Raw genomic sequence first — 23,763 nt, 5'->3', positions numbered from 1 at the left:
TATTTTGTTTTGAAATAGGGATTGTTAAGGTATTGTGAGCAAAATGTTCTCGATGTATTTTTAATATCTGTTTAAAGATTTTAATAAAATGATCTGAATGAAATAAACAAAACTATATGAAAAAAATTTATATTTTATTTTTGAACAGAAAACCTCTTATTTTATATAGGATTGGGGGGGCAAGTGCCAAAGCAAAGTTGCCTTGTGGTGCCTTCAGTGGGTGCTCTGTATACTGTTTTGCTATATGCTGACTGAAAGATGAACCTCTATTGAATTTTCCAGATTTTGACTTTTAAAGTTAGCAGATATGTTTTTTTTTTTTTTTTTTTTTTTATATTTTAATATTTTTAAAAATTTTCAAAATAATGAGAGGAATTACCTCAATATATGCATATACAAGTTTCATTATATTAAACGAGGTGGCAAGAGCCAATTTTCTGATACCTGGTATATTGTGGTTACAGTTTGCAAGAGTAAATTTTGGGATAATATTTTGTTATAAGGCAAAATTTTAAAAACCTGATGTGGTGATTCTGAGATGAATATTTTAACATTAATGTACAGGCATACCTCGAATAACGAATAGGATGCGTTCCACGAAATTACTTCGTTAAGCGAAACTTCGTTTTCAGAGGTAAAAATACTATGGCCAGAATAGGGATACGTTCCTACGTAAAGAAAATGAAAAGCTTTTTTTTCGAACAAAGAAAAGTTTTATTAAATAAACATTCAACTTACATACAAAGTGAAATCACATTTTAAAATATGAGTCTAAAGTTGATTGCTTATGCTTTTTTTCTCTTTCGTTTAACAATTGCCTATATGGAGTTATTGCATTTAACACTGATCGCTTAACAATAAAACTTCTTCCTAAATCAGGATCATTTTCACTAAAAAAATTTATAAACGTTTTCAATGTCATTTAAGCAGCTTTTTAAATCTTTGTTTGTTAACACTTTTTCGGCAGGAACTTCTTTAACTTCGTCTTCATTATCTTTGTCTTCGTTGCTAACAAGGTTTTCTAAATCTTCCACTGAAAAACCATCATCTTCTGCATTCAATAAATTTCAAACATCCTCTTCATCGACATTTTCGAAACCTATTGATTGAGCCATCTGGATAACTTCATTTCTAATTTCTTGGATGCTATTTTCTTCTTCTAGTACAACTTCTGGCCATATTTTGCGCCAAACTCCATTTAAGCATTTCTTAGTGACTTCTTTCCAAGAACTATCAATGTTTTCAATTGCCTTTTTAATGATGTAGTTTTTCCAAAAAGTTTTAACTGTCATTTCCTCTTTATCCTCTAGTTCAGTTAAATTGCTTAATGTTCGACGCAGATAATAAGCTTTAAATGATGCTATCACTCCCTGATCCAATGGTTGAATCAGAGAAGTTGTGTTTGCTGGAAGAAACACAACTTTGACAGGAATGCACGTGTCCAACGTGTTAAGATCAGTAGGATGTCCCGGAGCATTGGCTAACAACAAAAGAGCTTTTTCTTCAAAGTTGTTTTTTTGACAATACCGTTTTACTTCAGGACAAAAGTGGTTAACAAACCAATCAGTAATTAACTCCTTGGTAACCCATGCTTTTCTATTTGCTTTCCATATTACAGGTAAATTCATTTTTATGTTACCTTTTAACGCCCTCGGATTTTCTGAATGGTAAACTAATAACAATTTTAATTTATAATCGCCAGAGGCATTTGATCGAAAGAGTAACATTAAACGGTCTTTAGCTGCTTTGAACCCAGCAGCTGGTTTTTCTTCAATAGAAATGAAACTTTTTGTTGGTAGCCGTTTCCAGAACAAACCGCTTTCGTCAACACTGAACACCAAATTTGGTGGAAAATTTTCACGTTCAATTATTTCCTTTAGTTTTTCTGAAAACTTATTTGCGGCTTCTCCTGTTAATTTTACACTATGAACCCTGGCCCGTTTTTTAAATTTCTCGAACCAACCACGAGAAGCCCAAAAGGTTTCCGTAATTTCGTCAGTTTGTTTAGATTTCAGGTGATTAAACTGGAATATTTTTTTTATGTTACATGGGGCTTGAAATTGCGGACTTCGTTATATCGAAGCTTCGTTATCAGAGGTAACGTTAACCGAGGTATGCCTGTATTTATGTACCATGATATGTAAAAAATTTCATGTTGGTGATCAGTGTCAATTAATTTGTAAAAAAGAGAGAGAGAAAAGAAGCTGGTGTTAATGGTCAAGACTTTGCTGGAATTAGATATAGTTAGTAAATGAAAGAGCAATAAGGCTCAGTATGTCCTGCATTATTGATTAATTTTCAAAATAGTGAGAGGAATATATGCATGTTACATGCATATATTGAGGTAATTCCTCACATTATTTTGAAAATTGATCAATAACGAGGACTTACTGAGCCTTGTTGCTCTTTCATTTATTAACATATTTAATATTTTTAAAAATAATTTCATACTATATTCAATGCATTAAAGATACTCTGTACTGAAATTATGATGCATCTTTTAGACGAGGCAACAGATGGGACAGGGCTATGCAGAAAGACTTGTTCCTCCTGGAGATGGCGGACTTTTTGGCAATTTTCATGGGCAGGATAATTGGGATAATTTGAGGCATCGCAGAGATAATATAACTAATGACATTGGCACAGGTGATTATAGTTTATTATTTTTATTTCAGTAGAAATCACAAATTGTAAATTAATGTTGTAGATCTTGTTTTAGATAAAGTTTTCTTTTATGTCTATTGTTGAATATTATTTCAGTGATAGTCTCTTAATTTAATTAAGAAACTACTACTTTAACAGTAATCTCACATTTTGAATGTTTATAGGCAATAGTAGAATGGCGGTAGAATAAAATTTCATCAAGATGGCTAACTGAAATATAAACACCAACCATTTAGAGCCATTATCTGATCCAAACTAAATTTGGTGTATGTGTGAGGAAACTCTGTGTTATTGTGATGGGGCATTTTCATTTCAGTCTGCCACTCCAAAACAGTCATTACCTGAGAACTTGGTGTAGTATTTCAGTTGTGGCCCTTGACCATTTTGTTTCAAAATAACACACTGAAATAAAAATAAGCATCAGAAATATACCACGTAACTTTTGAAATGAAAGATGATTTTATTAGTTTTTTTAATTATTATTATTAACTATTATATTTATATTTTATTTTTGTTGTAGCCTGTATTGTATTATCAACCAGAATATCAATTTAAATCCAAAATCTTTAATAATAATATTCATACTATAAATGGCACAACTATGAACATTTAAAATTTGAGGGTTGCTTTTGAACCACACATAACCACTGACAAGCTAATGAAACTTTGATAGATTTTAAGTTTACTGTGCAAAATATTCTTATATATTATCAATTGTTAAACTTTTGAATTATTATGAAGAAAAAGTCCACATACACACAGGGTTTTTGTAGCATTGGTTATACTTTCAAGATCAGTTCAAGACCTGAAAATGAAGAAAAGGTTTATATAAATGTTTGGCATAAATAGTTATGGAGCTAAGTTTGTTTGAAATTTAAAAAATGACTGAAAGTTTCAGTGGTAAAAAAATAACAATTAAAATAATAAATAAGAATAGGCAGATACATAATAAAATTTATTCTTTTTTTTTTTTTTTTTTTTTAATGTGAACCCCAAACACGAGAGTATTAGAACCTATAGTACTTAGTACCGTGCTTGGGTTTTGAGGTTAAGAAGACAAAAGAAGATATTTGTTGACATTGGACTTGAACTTCTGTAGATTGTAATTTTCAGGAAATACGTATGAAGGAAGGTTGTTCCAGAAAACGGCAGTTGAATGAATAAATGAGGAAGATGAAAATTTGGTTCTGTGGGTTTGAAGTTGGACAGTAAATGGATGTTGGCTAGTGGCGGCACGTGTTCGGACTGTTTTGAAAGAGAGAGCAGGAATTATAGAAGCCAATTCAGAAGAACAGTGCCCATGGAAGTATCTGTAGAAGAGGCATGCAGCAGAAATAGTGCATCTATGAGAAAGCGAGTGGAGAGACTCTGTTAGAGATGAATCATTAATTAACCTAACTGCCGTCTTCTGAATGGAATCAAGAAGCCTGAGAGAGGTTTTGGGGGGGGGGTTCCACCCCAGATGTGGGAACAATATTCCAAGGCAGGGCGGATTTGCGATTTATACAGAGTGAGCAGCTGTTTGGAAGAAAAGTAACGCCGAGAGCGAAAGAGAAAACCAAGTTTTTTAGATGCAGAGGAAGCAATATTTGTAATGTGCTTGTGCCAATAGAGATTGGAAGTCAGGGTAATCCCCAAAAGAGATATATCATTTTGCCCAGAAATCGGAGTGTCACTAAAGATAAGCATAGGAGCAGAAGAATCCTTTTTGCGAGATATAAGACAAGACTGAGTTTTAGAAGGGTTGAAATCAACTAAGTTGTCTTTGCCCCACTGGAGAATTACCTGAAGATCGGCATTTAAGGAATAGATAGCAGATTTTCGAGAAGTTGAAGCTGATTGAGCAGGACAAGGTTTCTCAAAATGGAAAGTTGAATGCAATGTGCTATCATCGGCAAAACTATGGATAGGATTTCTAGTCAATCGAAGAAGGTCATTGATATACAAGAGGAAAAGAGTGGGGGAAAGAACTGAACCTTGGGGGACACTGGCATTAGTGGAGAAGTTAGAAGACAGAGAGCCATCTACCATCACCCTCAGTGAGCGATCAGAGAGAAAACTGGATAACCAATTACTAAAAACAGTTGGCAAACCATAAGATGGAAGCTTGTTTAGAAGACCTTTATGCCAAACACGATCAAAAGCCTTTGAGATGTCAAGAGCAACTACTTGTGTTTCACCGAACCTTTCCATTGAATTAGTCCATAAATGGGTAACATAAGCCAGAATATCTCCAGTGGATCGACACTGACGGAATCCATACTGGTGATCGTTGATCAGACGGAAGGTTTCTAGGTAGTTTAAGAGTTGGCGGTTAATTGATTTCTCCATTACTTTAGAAAGAGTAGAAGTAATTGCAATGGGACGATAATTGGATGGGAGGGATTTGTCACCCTTTTTAGGAACTGGCTGGATATGAGCAAATTTCCAAACAGAAGGAAAAACACCTTTGGAATAAGAAAGTGAAAAAAGGCGGCAAAGAATAGGAGTAAGTTCAGGAGCACAGATTTTGAGAACAAGTGGAGAAATACCATCAGGACCTGGAGCTTTCTTAGCATCAAGATTCATCAAAATTCTTCTGATATACTTTTGACGGAAGACCACAGGAGGAATTGAATGGAGCGTGTTAGGAATGGTGGGAGGTGTTTTACCAAGATCATTAATACATGAGCTGGAAGAAAAATGAGATGCTAGCAGGTCAGCTTTATCCTTGGCTGAAGTGGCAACAGAACCATCTGGTTTGGACAGAGGTGGGAGCAAAGATGGGCAAAAGTTGCGGCCAATAGCTTTGGCAAGAGACCAGAATGCTCGGCTACCATTAGGGCAAGAAGCAAGTTTTCTACTCTTAGCCTGTTCAAACTCTAGTTTGTACTGATTAATAACTGCTTTACAACTGTTGCGAGCTTTGGTGTAGGCAGAAAATGAAACTGAAGAATTAGAAACAAGCCAATTACGATATGCAACATTCTTCTCTTGGACAGCCTTAGCACATTTATTGGAAAACCAAGGTTTAGATAAAGGACGAGATTTTAAAGTGGAGTGTGGGATAAGGGATTCCATTCCTGCAAGAATAATTTCACTGACATGATCTGAGCAAACGTTGACATCAGAAGTTTTGAAACAGTAATCCGACCAAGGAAAAGAAGAAAAGAAGTCTCACAGGTCATCCCATTTTGCATTCTTGTAATGCCAAACAACACTTGGTTGGGAATAGCCATGAGATAAAGGTTCCATTGGAGAAGAGACAATCACCAAGTTGTGATCTGAAGTGCCTAAAGGACCTCTCATTTCGACCGTGTACTTAGAAGGGTTGTTTGTGAGAAAACGATCAAGCGTATTGGCTGTATGATTAGGATTGTCCGGTATTCTTATAGGTAAATGAACAATCTGTGCTAGGTCATTAGTAATTGCAAAAGCCTCAGCATCTCGACCTGCTGGGTCGGTGTGACTAGAAAACGAAAGCCAGCTGGAGTTGTGAACATTAAAATCACCAAGGAAAATTACTTCACTGTTAGGAAAGTTGGACTGGAGAAAGTCAAGTTGCAAAGAGAGGAAGTCAAAGAGCTCCAAGTGATTAGTGGAGTTCGGAGAACGGTAGAGACAACAGATGAATTTGACACAATGAGGTAGAGAGATTTTAAGCCAGAGAAGATCAAAGAGAGGAGATTCCAAATTGCCAAGTCTCTGACGGAATATCAGAATGGACATATGCACAAGTACCACCTTTGAGGCGAAAGGAATCATACAGCGAATAATTTGGGCATCTGAGATGAGCAGTAGATGAATCAACCGATAACTGAGATTCTGTCAGAAAAAGTACATGGGGTTTGGCAGACTGCAAGTGGAAATGGACATCGTTGAGATTAGAATTGAGACCACGTATATTTGTGAAATGAATTAGGAAGTCCTTGGGAGGTTTAGATCTTTTCGCAGATAAGCTTGCTCTATTAGTTTGACAATTCATGGTGTATTCAATAGTAAGAAAAAGTAGGTGGGACATGCTGTTTGAAGTAATGAAATTTTTGGATATGGCGTACATGTGGTAAGAATATACCCAGAGCCTTGACATAACGTGGCCTCGACAATGCTCCCCGCATACACACTACTTGGACTCCCTCCAGTCACTATCTGGCAGAGTAGAGGTAGCAAGATTATATACTAGCTGATCCGGAAGCTTCCTAGAGAGTTACCAATAGGTTCAGTCCGGTGTACTAACTAGCGACCGGCCTGCGAACACCGTTTTAGAGCTGTACCCTCGAAATGTAAGGAATATTGGATCTCGCCACAACGTTCATCATAACCTCAAAAGTCATCAATCATACTGCATGATGGAAGAGATAGGGAAGGGTTGACCGGAACTTAGCTCTAGAGACTAAACATGGGTTCCACCACTTCAAGCTTCCAATAAGCAAAGTGGTGGTATTTCACCGGTTGATGAGAGTCATCTACCACCTAGTACTGCCTGGTAACATAGAGGGGCGGCGTTCCTCCATGTGGTGTGGGCGCCACACCTCGACCCCTGCTTACGTTGGTTCACACCTGGGTGGTCACCCACCATGTACTTGTGCATGGAGGTTATACCCAGGATTACTAACAGTCCCACCATCGTGAAGGTGCAAGCAGAGGATTTGGCTTTCACAGACCGTCTGGACTTCGCCGAATATCAGTTCCATCAGCGTTTTAGACTCGCAGGTAGCAAGTACAGCTTGTCTGGCATATCTGAGAGAATGTCTGTGACAACCTCAAGGACCAAAGCTGTACAGTAATTCACAGTATTCACAGTAAGTACATGTTTTTTCTTATTTATTTTTATTTTTTTAACTCCATATCCATTTATTAAAATTCAAAGGGCTTTAGCTCTGTAAAAAGTTCAGAATGAGATATATTTATATAAACATTTTTCATTGTTCTTAGGTCTTGTCTCAATCCTAAAAGTACAGCTAATATTGTGTGTGTGCATGTGTAAATCAGTAACCACAAAATACTTTTGGAAACTGTTGACATTTTGAATTTCAAAATTGTTTCTGGAAATGTGTTTTCAGGAAATGTGTATAGAAGCCCTCACAACTAGCACAGTGGTGTGATTGATGTCTTTCCACACTGTGTGGAAAAATCCTGCATTCATATCCTGTCAAAACATTAAGAATTGTTAATCCAGCGACTTTGGAGTCAAGCTCTAAATGAATGTTTGGCATTGGAAGAAAGGTGGAATCATAGATGCCAATCCAGAAGGAAATTACTTTTGAAATATTTGTAGAATGGAGTAGTTTTATGGTTTGCTATCTTTAGGAACAAATCAAGCAATTTAGGGCAACTTCTTCAGATAATAGAACATTGTTCTCTGGAAGGTTGTGATCTGTACTGAGTTAACAGATGCTTAGAAACAAAATAACATCATTTACAAAAGAAAAAGCATAGTTTTTCAATGCAGAGGAAGTGATATATCAGATAGTTATGCCAAAAATGCTAGACATCATAACTATTGTTTATATCTCTAAATTTATTAAATATTTATTATCTGCAGTGAAGTGTTTCTTTTATCCTGTTGTAATAACATTTGTTAATTGTATTTTGATTCTATTAACTAAAAATCGTAGGAATAGTACAGTGGGAAAATTATAATATATAGTCAAAAATTCAAGGTTAAGAAGCAGAATCAAAAAAGCATTTTAAATCAACAAGTTTAATGTACTATATTGTACTGAATATTAAAAAAAATTGAAATGCATATTATATTAAAACTCATAGTCAAAGCAATAAATTTAACAGACGAGCAAAGTTAATATTTATTTTCAGTAATTTAAAACTTTTAAAATTACAATAAAATTTGGCATTCTATATATATATATGTCATATCCGTTTGCATACACATTGCATGTGCTGTGCACAATTAACAATTTTCTTATTTTAATTTGCATGGAATTATTTTTTTGCCATGTATAACCACAATTTTTCAAGTTATATATAAAGTGAAATGCACCATCAGTATTTTCTTGCATTAAAATATACAAGTTCACTGTGTAAAACTTTGTCTTCAGTTTTCTAACTGATCAGAATTATTATGTGCCCTCTTTTTTATTCTTTTGATGTCAGCATAAGTTGTGTGGTCAGTTTCTATTACATTCCAATATATTCATTATCAAGAGTGGTTTTAAAACTTACAAGTTTCTTAAAAGCTAGTATTTTTATCTAATGAGGCTTTTTAAAATGCCATTCAGATCATAATCTTGTATCACTGACATCACATCTTGTTTTCAGTTTTCATTCAGTATCAGATATGTTGGCACTTATACCATAACTTTCTTCATATTACAATTTTTAAATTTATTTAACCATGTAGAATTTGCCCTAAATATGCCATGTTCTATTTGTTCATCCATTTGTTTTCCAAATTTTTCCCAAGAATCAGCTAAATATTGGTATATACTTTGTAAATTCAAATCAGCAACACAGTTTTATGCTTTTTTCTTGTTGGTCATAATGTGATGAAATGGGACTGAAAACAGTGAGCAAATCTTGTTAAATGCCAACTGCAACCATTAACAAATGCATGTTGTCTGTTTTCTTATGCATTATCTATGGGTCATTATCAATTTTTATTTTTCTAAATGTAATTTTATGGTATAGGAAAGGATGCAACATGTTTACAGAAATTTTCTCCATAATTGGATATACTGCATTGACAAATACAGCAGCTGTTTTCCTCTCTAAGAGGTAGATGTTTACTTTTTATAGTTTCCTAGGCAAAAGACCCCATAGTTGATATAATTGCTACCCCCAAACCTGGCGGAAAAGACTCAGGCTGAAATCTTGTCAGTGATGTGATTAATTTTTATAGGCCATTTTTGCAACATGGTTTAGTTAGTCAGTCTCAGACAAAGTTCTCAGTGGCACAGTTCTTCTCCTGGAAACAGGTTTTTCAACCAGCAAATTGACAGTGATCACTGAATTTTGACCACCTACCTAATACTTCATAGGTCCTCCTTTTGCCCTCAGTACAGTAGCTATCCAACGTGGCATTGATTCAACAAGATGTCAGAAGCATTTGGGAGGTATGGCCAACCAAGCTGCATGTAAAGCGGCTAGCAATGCAGGTATGGAGGTGATTGGTGTATCCAGATGCCTGGTATACCTTTCAATAGTGTCCCACAAGTGCCCTATGGGATTGATATCGGGGGAGTTTGGAGGCCAATTGATATGACGGAAGTCAGAACTGTGTTCCTCAAACCATTCCTGCTCAAGTGCCCAATGGCTCGGCACATTGTAGTCTTGGAAGACACCATCGCCATTTAGGGAAAAGTGTAACATAGTGGGGTATACACAGTCAGCAAGTAGTTGATGATAGCAGAGACCACTGATACATTGTTCCACATGCACCAGGGGTCCAAGTACCTGCCAGTGAAACATACTCCACACCGTACAACTGCCTCCGCTGGTCTGCACTTTTGATACCATGCATGATGGATGAAGAGCCTCGTGTTGTTCATACTAAAACCATACACAACCATCCATGGTGTATACAGTAAAATCTCATTATAACAGACTTAGGCACCTCCGTAGCCAGGTGGGAAGGAGCAGCAGTGCATAACACACGCTTCTTGATTAGACTGGGGTTCGAGCCCGTCACCACCAAATACGGAGGATGCGGAAAGGTCAGGGAATGACCACTGCATATCCCCGGAGCAATATGGCCTTATTTGCTAATGCTCCTAAAAACCAAACAACAACAACAATAACAGACTTCACATGGGTGCACAAATCATTTCATTATTAGCATTAGTAGAGGCATTTGATGCAAGAAAGCAAGCTTATGCAGCATCAGCCAAAAAAAAAAAAAAAAAAAACCCACTTCCACTTCACCCCTCTGTTCGTTCAAAATACCTGTCCAGCTGAGCCTTAAACTTATTTAGGCTATCAACCTCCACCACAAGGGATGGCAGTCTGTTCCACCAACCAACCACCCGCTGGCTAAAGGCAAATTTCCGCATGTCTATCCTACATCTGTCTTTCCTCAATTTGAATTTATGCCCTCTCAGGTGATTATTCTGAGCTAGAGGAAGAATCCCATCAGCATTGAGCATGCTCAAACCATTCAAGGCTTTATACACCTCTATCAGATCACCTCGCTGGTGCCTAGTCTCCAGACACTGTAATTTGCAAAACTTAAGCCTTTCTTCGTAAGAGCACCCCTTTGTTCCATTCACTAATCTTGTTGCCCTTCTCTGTACTCGTTCCAGCAGCTCTACATCCTTCTTGAAATGAGGCCTCCAGACCTGTATACAGTACTCTAGGTGTGGCCTGACCATTGCCTTATACAATGGAATAATCACCTCCTTATCCCTGCTGGAAAAATTCCTGTATATCATTGACAATACTCCATGAGCTACTCTTGCAGCCCGTCTGCACTGCTCAGAGAACTTCATATCTGCCTGCACAATCACCCCCAAGTCCCTTTCATTCTCTACCACTGTCAGTGTAGTACCACAGAGTTGATACGTTGCTCTGGGGTTGCTGTTTCCCATGTGTAGTACTTTACATTTGTCAATGTTAAACTTCATTTGCCACCTCTCAGCCCATCTGCTCAACCTTTCCAGATCCTGTTGCAGCAGCATAGTGTCAGTAGTGTCCTTGACAACCCTGCCAACCTTTGTATCATCTGCAAACTTGGACATTAAGCTTGATATACCATCATCAATATCATTTATAAATACAGAAAACAACAATGGACCCAACACTGAGCCCTGAGGGACTCCACTAATAACATTAGTCCACGATGAGCAGTGTCCATTGATTACCACTCTCCGTCTTCTCCCCCTCAACCACCCCTTTATCCATAGCAGCAATTTGCCTCCAATGTCACACTGCTCCAATTTGTGTAGCAGTCTTCCATGTGCAACAGTATCAAAAGACTTTCTAAGATCCAAGTATATAATATCAAAGTTATTCCCTGCATCCAGTTCTTTTGTGACTGCATCATAGTATCCAATCAAGTTGGTCAGGCAAGACTTCCCCTTAACAAAACCATGCTGTCTGAGCTATAACTGAAGTCTTGTCTAAATGATCCTGCAGTGCTTCTTTAACCAGTGCCTCCATTAATTTTCCTGGAACAGAAGTTAAGCTCACAGGTCTATAATTACTTGTGTCAGCCTTTGATCCTCCTTTGTGAATTGGGGTCACATTTGCACATTTCCAGTCTATGGGTACCTCCCCTGAGTCCAAGGAAGCTCTCATAATTATGGCTAAGGGTTTGCTTACTTCCTTTGCTGCCTCCTTTAATATAACTGGATAGATCCCATCCACCCCGGGTGCCTTTCTTGTGTTTATCTTCAACAGTTTCTCCTCCACTTTACTCCCAGTTATTTCAAGATTCTGTAGCTTACTGCTAGAGTTGAATACACCTCTGGCATTCCCTTTGCTGAATAACTCCTCATGTGTGAATGTCGATGCAAAATATTCATTTAGTTTGTTAGCTACCTGAGCAGGATCATCAACAGTTGACCCATCAATATCAAGTGGACCAATCTGATTCATCCCCTTCCTTCTAGAGTTTACATAAGTAAAGAACTCTTTGCTGTTTTTCTTTGCATCCCTTGCCAAGGATTTCTCGTAATCTGCCTTCGCCTGCCTAACCTCCTTTGTAACTTGGTTGCATATCAACTTGTATCTATCATAGGCTTCTGTGTCATGTGTTAATTTGTAAGTATCCCATGCATTTTTCTTCTCTGCTCATTAGTTCATCTGACATCCATTTTGGCCTAAACCTTGAACAATATTTCTTAGTTGGTATGTAAAGCCTAGTAGCTTCCAAGATAAGTTCTTTGAATGCTTCCCATTTTGAATTTGCTGTTGGTAACATCATCAGTTGGTCCCACTGTATAGAATTTAAATACTGTCTCAGTCCATCGTAGTCGCCTTTACGGAAGCAATAACCCTTCCCTTTACCCCTAATGGTAGTTACCTCTTTGAGTAAATCCCACTTCAGCACACTGTGATCACTGCCACCTAGTGGTTCATTTATCTGCAGATTCTTAATGCATGAAGAATCACTGCTGATAATCAAATCAAGAGTATTACTCCCTCTAGTTGCCTCCCGAACATGCTGATGTAGAAAACAATCATCCAATAAATCCACAAAAGCTCTGCTAGTGCGTGAGTAACCAGCCCCCAAATTCCAGTCAATATCTGGGAAATTAAAATCTCCCATTATAAGACTCTCTGATTTACTGGCCCACTCTATTTCCCTGTACAGTTCCTTATTATACTCATCAGAGTCATTAGGCCTATAGCACACTCCTACTCTCAATTTTGATCTCCCAATGCTTATGTCACACCAAACTGACTCAACACTGCACTGTCCAGCGATGTCGACTGGCTTCACTTCCTTGGTTTTTATGTGTTTCTTAACTAATAGCATAACCCCTCCCCCCTTCCTATCCTGTCTATCCTTTCTGTAGACGTTGTACTCCCCAAATTGCAGTTCTGCATCCCTTATATCTGTGTGACACCACATCTCTGATATCCCAACAATATCTGCCTTTGAAGTTTTGAGCAATACCTCAAATTCATCAAATTTATTTACTAAACTCCTAGCATTGGTGTACACGCAAGTATACCTGCACCTGTTTCTATTCTTAGCTACCCTAACACAACCCATGTGTTTACTTGTACCGCAATGGCTCCCAGCAGTCTCTGAAATACCATGCATCTTGTTTTTCAGGCTTCTGCTCATTCTAATAGAAGCAGTGCAAGAATCTCTTTCCCCTCTGCCAGTGGCTACTGTCAATCTATTGGTCTTTGCCTCCCCCAAAGCTAGAAGTTTTCCGACCCACCTGCCGACCGGGCTAGCCGAGTGGGTAAAGTACCTGCCCGGCAACCCAAAGGTCGCGGGTTCGATTCCCGCCTTGGGCTTGGATCAAAGTACTGCAAAAACCTTGGGAGGTGCAATATGGCCACAGAAGCCGATGCGCCAACAACTACCAAATCAAAAAATCCGACCCACCTAACACTGCCTCGACAGCATCAGCAAATATTCTTGCACCCTTTCTATTTAAGTGTATCCCATCCCTGTAGAAGCAATCTCTCCTGTTAACAAGTACAGTCCAGGCTGAAAAAAATTCTACCCCTTGAGCCTTGCACAATCTTTCCAGGGCCGAATTGATCGACAAGGCTCTCATCATATACTCCCTCCTATCGTGTCTGGGCAGAATTGCAGACACTTTCAAATTCAACCCTAATTCTCGGCTTTTGTTCAACAGTGACCTGTACTTGTTAAGTAATTCTGCCGGTCTCCTACTCTTAATATCATTAGTGCCAACGTGTACAACTATATCACCTTTTGTGCCCTTAAAAGATGATATTCGCTCTACAACGTCATCAACCTTTGCCCCTGGCAGACATACCCTGGTCCTGTTCCACCTATCTTTTTTACAAAGCATATTCCCCGTTTCCCTGACAATAGAGTCACCAACAACTACTAGTTCCTTCGGGACCAGCGCATTCTGCCTTGGGGGTTGTCTCTGTGTCACGCGATGCCCAAGTGCAAGCTCTGGCGTTGATGTGGGCAGCTGAGAGCTTGATGGGCCCCTCAATTTAGTTTCTTCGAGGGCATCCACCCTGTCCTTCAAGCTCTCATATAGGCCCAAAAGAACGCCGAGTTGTTGCCTGATATCGATACACTCCTTGCATCGCGCACACACAAAGACATCCCCCTTGGCAGTATCATGTCCTGTACCCGATTGCTCTGCAAACATCAAGCAAACAGTGCATTTTATAAGGCTGTGAGTCAGAGGACAACTGCCCCCCTCAGTTCTGCTCTGAGCCACAGCGCTTCCATTAGCTTGAGACTTTTGCTTTGCTGCTCTGGTTTGAGTCATGATTCTATTAATTTATTAATTAATTATAATTAATTATGTTAAATATAATTAATTATATTACGTTTGTAATCTAAGTCGTTATATGTATTTATTTAAACGTACAATTTAACTGCTAACGAAGTTCAACTAACGCTATCTAGTATGGCATACAACTATCGTATCACAATGGCGGGAAAATTACGAACGGTAACGGAGTCGAAACACGTGGAAACCTTTACCGATATTTTTATGCAATTACAAGGCCGAGTAAAGAATAAATACACCAAGTTAATCAGAAAATCACAAAATAATGTTATACTACTAAATTTAAATCAAAAGTTTTAGAAAAACAATAATTTCAAATCAATAAATAAGAAAAATCCACTTAGCGGCTTGGAACACGACCGTCTCTAGTAGCCTCGTCAGCAGACTCCCCTTTATGCTGAAATTCTTTTTCTGAAAAAGTATCTCTAAAAATTTTTTCAAAGTAAATTTTGCTGTGCTTATATAAATAGAAATTTCTGTTTTACCTTACTAAATATTAGCTTTAAAAGTAATAATAAATAAATAAAATGATGAAATAGCAATACTATGAAATTAAAAATACTGTTTTGGTATTTTGTTGAGAGTATATTTTAGAGAAAGAATATTTTATTTATAAGAAATATTACGTATTCAGAAGTACACTGGATACAACTTATTGTTGCTTTTCCCATATTTATATGAAAATTCAACTGTAATGCAATTGAAAATATGTGGGTATGCAGGGGATTTAAAAAAAATTCTTAATTTCAGAAATGTGGAAATTGTAGTAAAGGATGTGATAGTAAATTTTTTGCTGTATCTTTCAAAACTTACATTTTTCCCCTTAAAGTGAATTTTTTGCTATATTTACAATATGAGTTACTTGGTGCCATTCATTTTCTTTTGCTGCAAACCAGTAGAAATATAATTTTTTGTATTTAATTTTTCATCAGAACTATTTTGTTTAAATGACTTATCAAGCATTAATATTAAAGGAAGTAGGACGTTATAGCAAAAGTTTAGTTAAAATAGTATTTGTTGTAATGGAATTTTACTGTATATACAAGTAATAAATAGAGAACTTTATTTTTTAATAAAAGTTTTTTTTATAGATGGTGGCTCTCCAGAACCTGAGATAATATCACCTGTACAAGAAGAAGAATTGGTAAGTGATGAATATTATGCAGTTTCTTAAAAAATATATGGTAATGCCTAACAGGTTTTCTTTTTAAAAGATTGAAAACATTGTTAGAAAGCTTTCTATCATCAGTTTCATATCACCTGCAAGATGTCAATAGATGAAGTAAATAAAGTGCAACTTGCTGTTGCTAAATTGCAGGTTTTCAGTCTGCATCTGTGTGCACATGCACGCACACACACACACACACACAGTTTGTTAATCATTCAGTACACAGTGGACTTTTCACTGTTGTATGCCGTATAAGTTACGTTGAAAGTGCATTCATTTTATGATTTCTGAGTGTGAAAAATGTCAAATTTGGAACTGACATTTGGACTGTTCTTTGTCAGTGACATTCTAGATTCAAAGAGAGAAGAGAATGATGGTGAAGGGGGAAAGATGAGTACCCTCCCTTGAGTGTGCTCTACCACTCAAAGGAGGAGAGAAAGAGAAAAAGTGCTACGGCAAGCGACCCTCAGTTGTGGGGGGGGGGAGGAAGAACAGCATTGTGGCTGTTAATAAACTTTCAAAAAACTTTAAATATTTCACATAGATGTTGTCATGGAATTTTAAGCAGTGATTTTAACTTGCATTGTGTTGTTTAGTAGGTGTATGTTGACTTGTGTGGCAGTTTAATAACAATGCCTGATGATGGTCCTTCCTAGAGCTGACTGCAATCCACGGACATGGCATGATTAATCACGTGACTCTTCACTATGATTGACAAATTTTGGTAAAATAGGTCAAAAGGAAGAGAGGGTGGGTTTCTCACCCATCATGGCATTATGCAAATGAGATTCCTCAAGGTACCACTGTAAATAAGGAAAAAGTATATATAGGTATTGCACTGGCTGCAAGAGGGAATTCAGCAAAAGTGTCCAGAATGATGGGCAGTGAAATACTGAAAATTGTTTCATAATGCATCCAAGCACTGTTCATTTCTTGTACAAGCACTCGCAAAACAATATTGTGTTATCACATCATAAGAGGTTATTGGGGCAACTCAAGCTGCTTTCTGTACTATCCAACCAAATCAGTTCCAGAACTGTTACCAGCAATTGTACCAGTATTAAACAGTGACAAAAGTATGTTGCTTCTCAAGAGCACCTTGAGAGTGTTAATGTCTAGATTTAGTTACTTTTAATATCAGTCTAGGAACTTTTTGTATCCCACAATATAAAGGTGATTCAGGAGGAATAGTAAATATTTTGGGAAGTTATAGTATTGATTATTCTCAGTAAAAACGTTCATATAAACGTGTCCAATTCTCAATGAATATGGAGATACAGATGTTTGGAACTGGCACGCACAAAGCCATTATGAGAGGTATTAAAGAACAATAAATGACTTATTGTTTGTATTTATTATGAACTTTTTGAATGATACAAAACACAAATAATTGACAATTTTTACAGTTCACAATAAATGTTCGAAAATCCCACCTCAATGCACATATGACGTGTTGTTCTTCTGAGGTCCTCTTGGCGTTCCTTTGAGGGCAGAAATATCCAAAATTCAAGTGAGCAATTCATCTCTTATATTCACCTATTCATTGTATACTGCACTTTTCATCCATCCCCACAAACAAAAAAGTCTAATGGAGTGAGGTCTGGAGACCTTGGTGGCTAATGAACGGAACCACCATGACTGATCCATCGTTCAGGGAAAGTTTGATTTAGATACCAATCCTTGTAGCCAAGGGAACATCCTCCAATAGTAGTGGAAACTTGTTTTGCAGAAATTCTAGGTAAATGGGCCCTGTAAGGCTATTTTGTAACACAACAGGCCCAATCAACGGATTGTTGATGGTACTGAACCACATGTTTACAGAGAAGTGATGTTGAAAATTTGTTTCTACAGTGGCATGTGGATTTTCGTTTTACCACCATTGATATTGTCACAGGTGAAAGTAGCTTCATCACTAAACAATATTAATGGAATTAATCAGCGATTAGCATTTACCCACTGAAAAAATTCCAATTGCTGGGCATTGTCTCTTGGTTGAAGGTGTTGCACCCACTGTATGTGATATGGATAGCCACCCGGCTAGCCGGGTGGGTAAAGTGCCTGCCTGGCAACCCAAAGGTCATGGGTTCGAATCCCGCCTCGGGCTTGGGTCAAAGTACTACAAAAACCTTGGGAGGTGCATTATGGCCACAGAAGCCGATGTGCCAACAACTACCAAAAAAAAAAAAAAAAACCGTTTGCTATACTCTTGTCTGTGGAACACCGATACGCGTAGAAATTCTTTATGTGCTAATAGTAGGACTACCTTCTACCAAATGAAGAATGTGTTCTATTTCATCCACATTTTGTTCACTTGCACATTCAGAAGAAATATGAGTGCTGGGAACTGTACCAGTCTCACACAGTTTGGTGTAGACACTAGTAAATGCTCTTGAATCCAGTATTCTGTTGTTAGGAAACTGTTGATGATATTTCTATATAAGAAGCAGTAGTACTTCCACCATAAAAACCATAGACAAACACCATATCGGCATATTCAGCATGTGTGAAGATGTGCAGCATTCTTAATATTCCTAACACCAAACAGCATTAGGTTATAACTGCTTCTTGGTCACATCTGATTCAGGGAGGTGTGCACGCCTGTTTCAAACAGCTTTATCTCTGTATTCATTGAGAATTGGACACGTTTATATGAACTTTTTTACACAGAATAATCGATACTATAACCTCCCAAAAGATTTACTATTTCCTCCTGAATCACCCTGGATAAGGTGTGGCCAGAAAGTTCCAGGAATGGCCATGGTACACCTGCTTACTCTCCAGATTTATGACAGAAGCTGTTTTTTGACTCCTTCTCAATCTCACTGTCATAACTTAGTTTCTTCACCATCCTTTTTCCAAATAATAACAGCACAGTGGCTTTAACATTAACTTCAGCATTTTTTTTAGAAATTCCATACATTTCTTCTTTTTTGTTTTTCAATTTCAAGTGAATGGAAATGCAATGGGATATAATCAGACATTTCCGAACACGCATATGGACAATGTGTGCTCTGTAGAAAGAAATGCAGAAACACATGTAACATTTCATAGTGAAGATAATATTATTATATATATCAAATATTTATTTGTTTCATTTATCATATTAACATAATTTTTCAGGTTCAATTTCAAGTGGATGGAAATGCAATGGGATATAATCAGACATTTCAAACAGATGAACTAGGAGTGTCCTGGTAGGTGAATGGGAAAGATGGATACTACTCCCTTGAGTGGGGCCCTGCCACTCAAAGGAGGAAGGAGATAAGGTGCTAAGACAAAGCCTCAATTGGGGGGAGAACAGTGAGCTTCATGGTTGACCTCTGGGAGTGGGGTGAGAAGCAGTCAGCAGGTCCAACCCATATGATGGTTGGCTTGTTCCTAGGAACAATCTCACACTGGTGTAGGGCCAGTGTCAGCATCCTATCCCAGCCCACTGGGATTAGCATTAGTTGGTGAATGAATTGCTATTATCATCTCCAATGTGTCATTATTAGGTCATAATTTATAGGATTGACCTCTTCAGTGAGATGTCCATAGTGTAATATTGTGTCATGTATTAGTTAAGTCCTGTTCAGGCATCATCAATATGGTAGCCACGTGTTTATGAAGATTATCTATCCCAGTGTTTCCCAAACTGTGTTCCATGAAAAATCGTAATTAATAATGAAAAAAAAAATAATAATAATAAATAAATTCTGTACCAGCTACATGGTGTCCTGTCACTATCATATTTAACATGTTTTACATTTAAGAGTCATCGGCAGGCGTTAAAAATGTTTTAAATTTCAAATATTAATAAAATTCATGGATAATAATGTTTTTATTTTATTAATAATAATCATATTGGTTACTGAAAGTATTGGTCTGTGATGAGGTAGAATATATAATTGACGAAGTAGGATATATAATTTTTACATTGAAGAGATTTTATTTCACAACTAAATACACCATCTATAGTTGTTCCATTATGTGTAGTATTTATTGAAAGATCTGATGACATGTCCAAGTTGAAGATTTTTTTCATAAATGTGCAGAACTGTTTTCCAGCCTCGGTTTAATTGTAAAGAAAAAAAAATTACATTCAATCTAAAAACACTAAGTGACTTGAAACTAGATGCTTTTCCGAATTAACGCATTTCCCAGTTTCCGAAAGTTGTTTTGTATATTAAAACTTTAGTATTTCTGTTTCTAAATTCCTTAGCTTTCCAACGATATGCTATAGGTACACATCTCGTTTATTATGTGAGAAAATTTCCTTGATCACATGTTCATATTTTTCACTATCCTGGAAAAACTACTGCAATTTTCAGAGGTTTGAAAGTTTTTCCTCTAGTATAGAGCTAAGGTGAAGCTAAGGTAATGCAAAATTTCATTAAATTTGGTCCAGTAGAAGATAAATTAAACTGGAATAAGTTTTCGTAACGCTTTTCACATTACAGTTTTTTGTTACAAAATATTTGGAATAGCTCCAGTAAAAACATTTTTAACATCAAAATAAAATAAATAAATTTTGCATATTTGTAGTGTAAACCACTTTTGTATCATTATAATTTTTAACATCCCCCCCCTTAATAATATACTGATGTAGACAATCAAATAGACCACGGAACACTTTATTTTGCATAGAGGAGTATACGTAGAAATAATGACATCTACAAAAAAGTAGCAATATAATGATGTAATATGTCATTCGTATGTGGTTTAGCCTGGAGTACATGGGTTGAAGGAGAGGGGGAAGTGAACCGATATCATTACTAAACTCACTTCCTTGTATAATTTTTTTTTTTTTTTTGATAATTATCAGTATTTCGAAATATTACCATGGATTTGTGGTTGAAATAAGGAACTTTAAAACGAGAAGTAGTGCAACTGTGGTACAATTGTGAAATCCTCGATAATGTTCTGTCAATGCTAATGCAGTTTGTGAGAGTATAACACTGAGGAGCTAGCTAGCCCATTCAGAACCCCAACCTGATCCTAGTAGAACCACTTTGGCTGCATTGGAAAAATGTGTGACAGTCTACAGGTCAACATCAGTTATTCAATTAAAAACTATTCTACTGAAGGAATGTAGAAATAAATTGGTGGAATATGTTTACAGATATTATGCTATACTGACAGTGTCCCATTATAATTTTTAACATCCCCCCCTTAATAATATACTGATGTAGACAATCAAATAGACCACGGAACACTTTATTTTGCATAGAGGAGTATACGTAGAAATAATGACATCTACAAAAAAAAGTAGCAATATAATGATGTAATATGTCATTCGTATGTGGTTTAGCCTGGAGTACATGGGTTGAAGGAGAGGGGGAAGTGAACCGATATCATTACTAAACTCACTTCCTTGTATAATTTTTTTTTTTTTTTTTGATAATTATCAGTATTTCGAAATATTACCATGGATTTGTGGTTGAAATAAGGAACTTTTTAAAACGAGAAGTAGTGCAACTGTGGTACAATTGTGAAATCCTACACTTTTAAAAATCTAATCTGTAAACAGATTTTTTCAGTTGGTGTCCTGCTACTTATGATATTGTATATTTCTGTACAGTTGTGTAATAGTATTAATAATGAAATTCTCAATTAGGAATTGTAATCATATACATGAGATTCCACTGAATTCGTTCTCATATGCCCGGAACTCAGTTTTGTGTAATTATGGCTTTGTGATACAGTGCATTATCATTCTGGAATAACCCAATCACAGATGGATAAACTATAGCCGTGAAGATGTAATATGTCCATCTCCAGATGAACTGCATCCAAATGTTGTTCCACTGGTATCAAGAAGTCCAGTATGCACTACAAAAACTCTTCTCACATTATTGCTCACAGCAGCCTCTATTGTTGACACCTGGCAGGGTGAGGCCATGGACTCATGTTTTTCCATATTCTGCTCTTCCCATTGGCATGAAACTAACAGGAACCAAGATTCATCAGACTGGATGACATTTTTCCAATCCTCCAGTGTTGATATTCCTGAACCCCCTTGTTTTTTGCTGAGAAGAGTGGAACCTGGTTTGGTTGCCATCTCCAATACCTCATCCATGACAAAGTAAGACAGGTTGTGTTCTGAAATGCCTCTTTGGTTACCTCTGTTATTATTTAACTCACTAACTAGCCTTCCTTGTTACTCTGCATATGTCTTATCAATCTCCATTGACCTTTTGCAACAACTAGCTGTTCTCAACCATAGGATTGCTGTTGGCTGCATGTCATTTTTTATTGGATCAATACTGATACATCCTGCACAAAAACCCCACCAGGATTGCAGTTTCTGAGATACATGTGCTAACATGCCCATTGCCAACTACAATGCTGTGTTAAAATAAAATCTTTCATCTTGCCAATTCTTATACCAAATTACACAATAAAGCATCCCTACATATTTGCCCACCTGTGCTTAATATTGTGTGGTACAAATACACAGGTTGCTGTCACAGGAGTGCTCTGTTACTTGAAAAGGGTAGGTGTACACACTGCTTAATATGTATTTTGATGGTGGTTGTTCAGAATGATAAATTAAGCTGTGAAACACCTTCTGCCTCATAATTAACCTAAGTGTGATAGAATTCTATTGCTTTATGTTGATATAAAATATGGAGGCAAAAAGATGATTATTTATGATTTGGTTTTTGACTGGTCAGTTTTCAAATTATATATAAACTATAATTAAATATAAAAATGTTTCATTCTGAATATCTATTCTAGGTACAGACACTTGTGGAGATGGGATTTGAACGGCAAAGTGTTGTACGTGCTCTGAGAAGCTCTAATAATGATGTGCAACTTGCCACTAGTATTTTATTAAATGAGAGCTGAAATAGATAGAAAACAGGATTAGTGGAGACAAGCCTTATTTCCGAGTGCCGAGCCAGATAATGTAAATAAAAAAACTATCACTTGTACATGTTCATGTATGTAGCTCTCTGGAAGCAGTGTCATTTTTTATGCAAGAAAACAGAATGTAAAAAACGTACAGCATCAAGGAAAGAATAATGTAAAGACTTAAAAGGTTTTGACACAGTATTTATCTTTTTTATCTGTGCTGGTTTCAAACCATTGAGGTTTTAGTGAGAAATTTTTAGTGTTGGAAGTGACTTAGCCAACACTTTGTTCATATGTATAAAAAGTTGTATAAAAGCGGATGGTGATTTACTTTCACAAGCCAATTTATCATGCTAATTTTATGCCTATGTTATTGAAATTTTCACTTGATCTACTGTGAAAGTGTACAAGATATATATTTTTTATTTGTACATAATTTTTTAATCTAGTTTCTCGTTACTGCAAGCCCAATGAATTTTTGGGCACACCTTCCCACCTGGTCCGAGACTGATGCAAAAGCTGTACATTGTTGCCTGGATTTGTGAAATAAAAAAGTGAAAAAGGTCTTTTTCCCCTTTTTTTTTTTTTTTTTTTTTTAAGATTGGATAATTTTAATAATTCAGGAATCATGGTTTGTAAGTGTACTGTAACCAAAATGTGGTATGCACAATATTTCTAACCGGTCTTATTACTAGAATCCTTCTTTTAGCATAGACTGCCTTGTATAGAGAAGTTCACAAATGTTGCAGTGCAAAGCTATTTGCTTCAGATGTCTCAAACTTAAAATAAGTAGCACTAAAGCATTAAATATTTAAGAAGAATACATATTATTTGCACATGTCAGTTCTTACTTGACAGGAACTTTGGGCATTGGAAAAGGATGGGATAAATCTGGTGTTTATACTGGATGGTCTCATTCAACATGAAGAGCACAGTAGGCACTGGTTGTTTAAATTTTGACAATATGGTTCCCTTCAAGTAGGTATTAACTGATTAACATTTACTGCAACAGGTATACACCATCCTCCTTGTATTGGGACACCTCACCCTGCCCTGTGGGAAGTAATGGTTAACTTAGGAAATTAACTCCATTGGTCACATGTTAAGTAGATGAGAGGAGGACCCAGATACTTTCACAAAAGATTGATACTAGATTACCACATGCGCATATCCAATTTCCACATATATCAAAAAGAG

The 23,763-nt window shown here is 36.7% G+C and overlaps 1 protein-coding gene across 2 annotated transcripts in view; it reads left to right on the top strand.

The window, feature by feature from the left end:
• LOC150084252 (ubiquitin-associated domain-containing protein 2-like) overlaps positions 1–23,097 on the top strand; it is a 154,582-nt gene extending 131,485 nt beyond the window's left edge. For both annotated transcript variants that reach the window (XM_090375128.1, XM_090375129.1), the window contains exons 8-10: positions 2,505–2,646; positions 15,653–15,705; positions 22,450–23,097. In XM_090375128.1, coding sequence (XP_090231254.1) covers positions 2,505–2,646; positions 15,653–15,705; positions 22,450–22,560 — 306 coding nt within the window. In that variant the 3' untranslated portion in view covers positions 22,561–23,097. The remainder of the gene's footprint in view (positions 1–2,504; positions 2,647–15,652; positions 15,706–22,449) is intronic.
• Positions 23,098–23,763: the final 666 nt, after the last annotated feature.

This window comes from Mastigoproctus giganteus, chromosome 6 (assembly GCF_048544385.1).
Source record: "Mastigoproctus giganteus isolate SK-2022 chromosome 6, ASM4854438v1, whole genome shotgun sequence".
NCBI classification, from domain to species: Eukaryota; Metazoa; Arthropoda; class Arachnida; order Uropygi; family Thelyphonidae; genus Mastigoproctus; species Mastigoproctus giganteus.
Note: the sequence above shows the minus strand (reverse complement) of the source record. Positions and strands in the feature narration are given on the sequence as shown.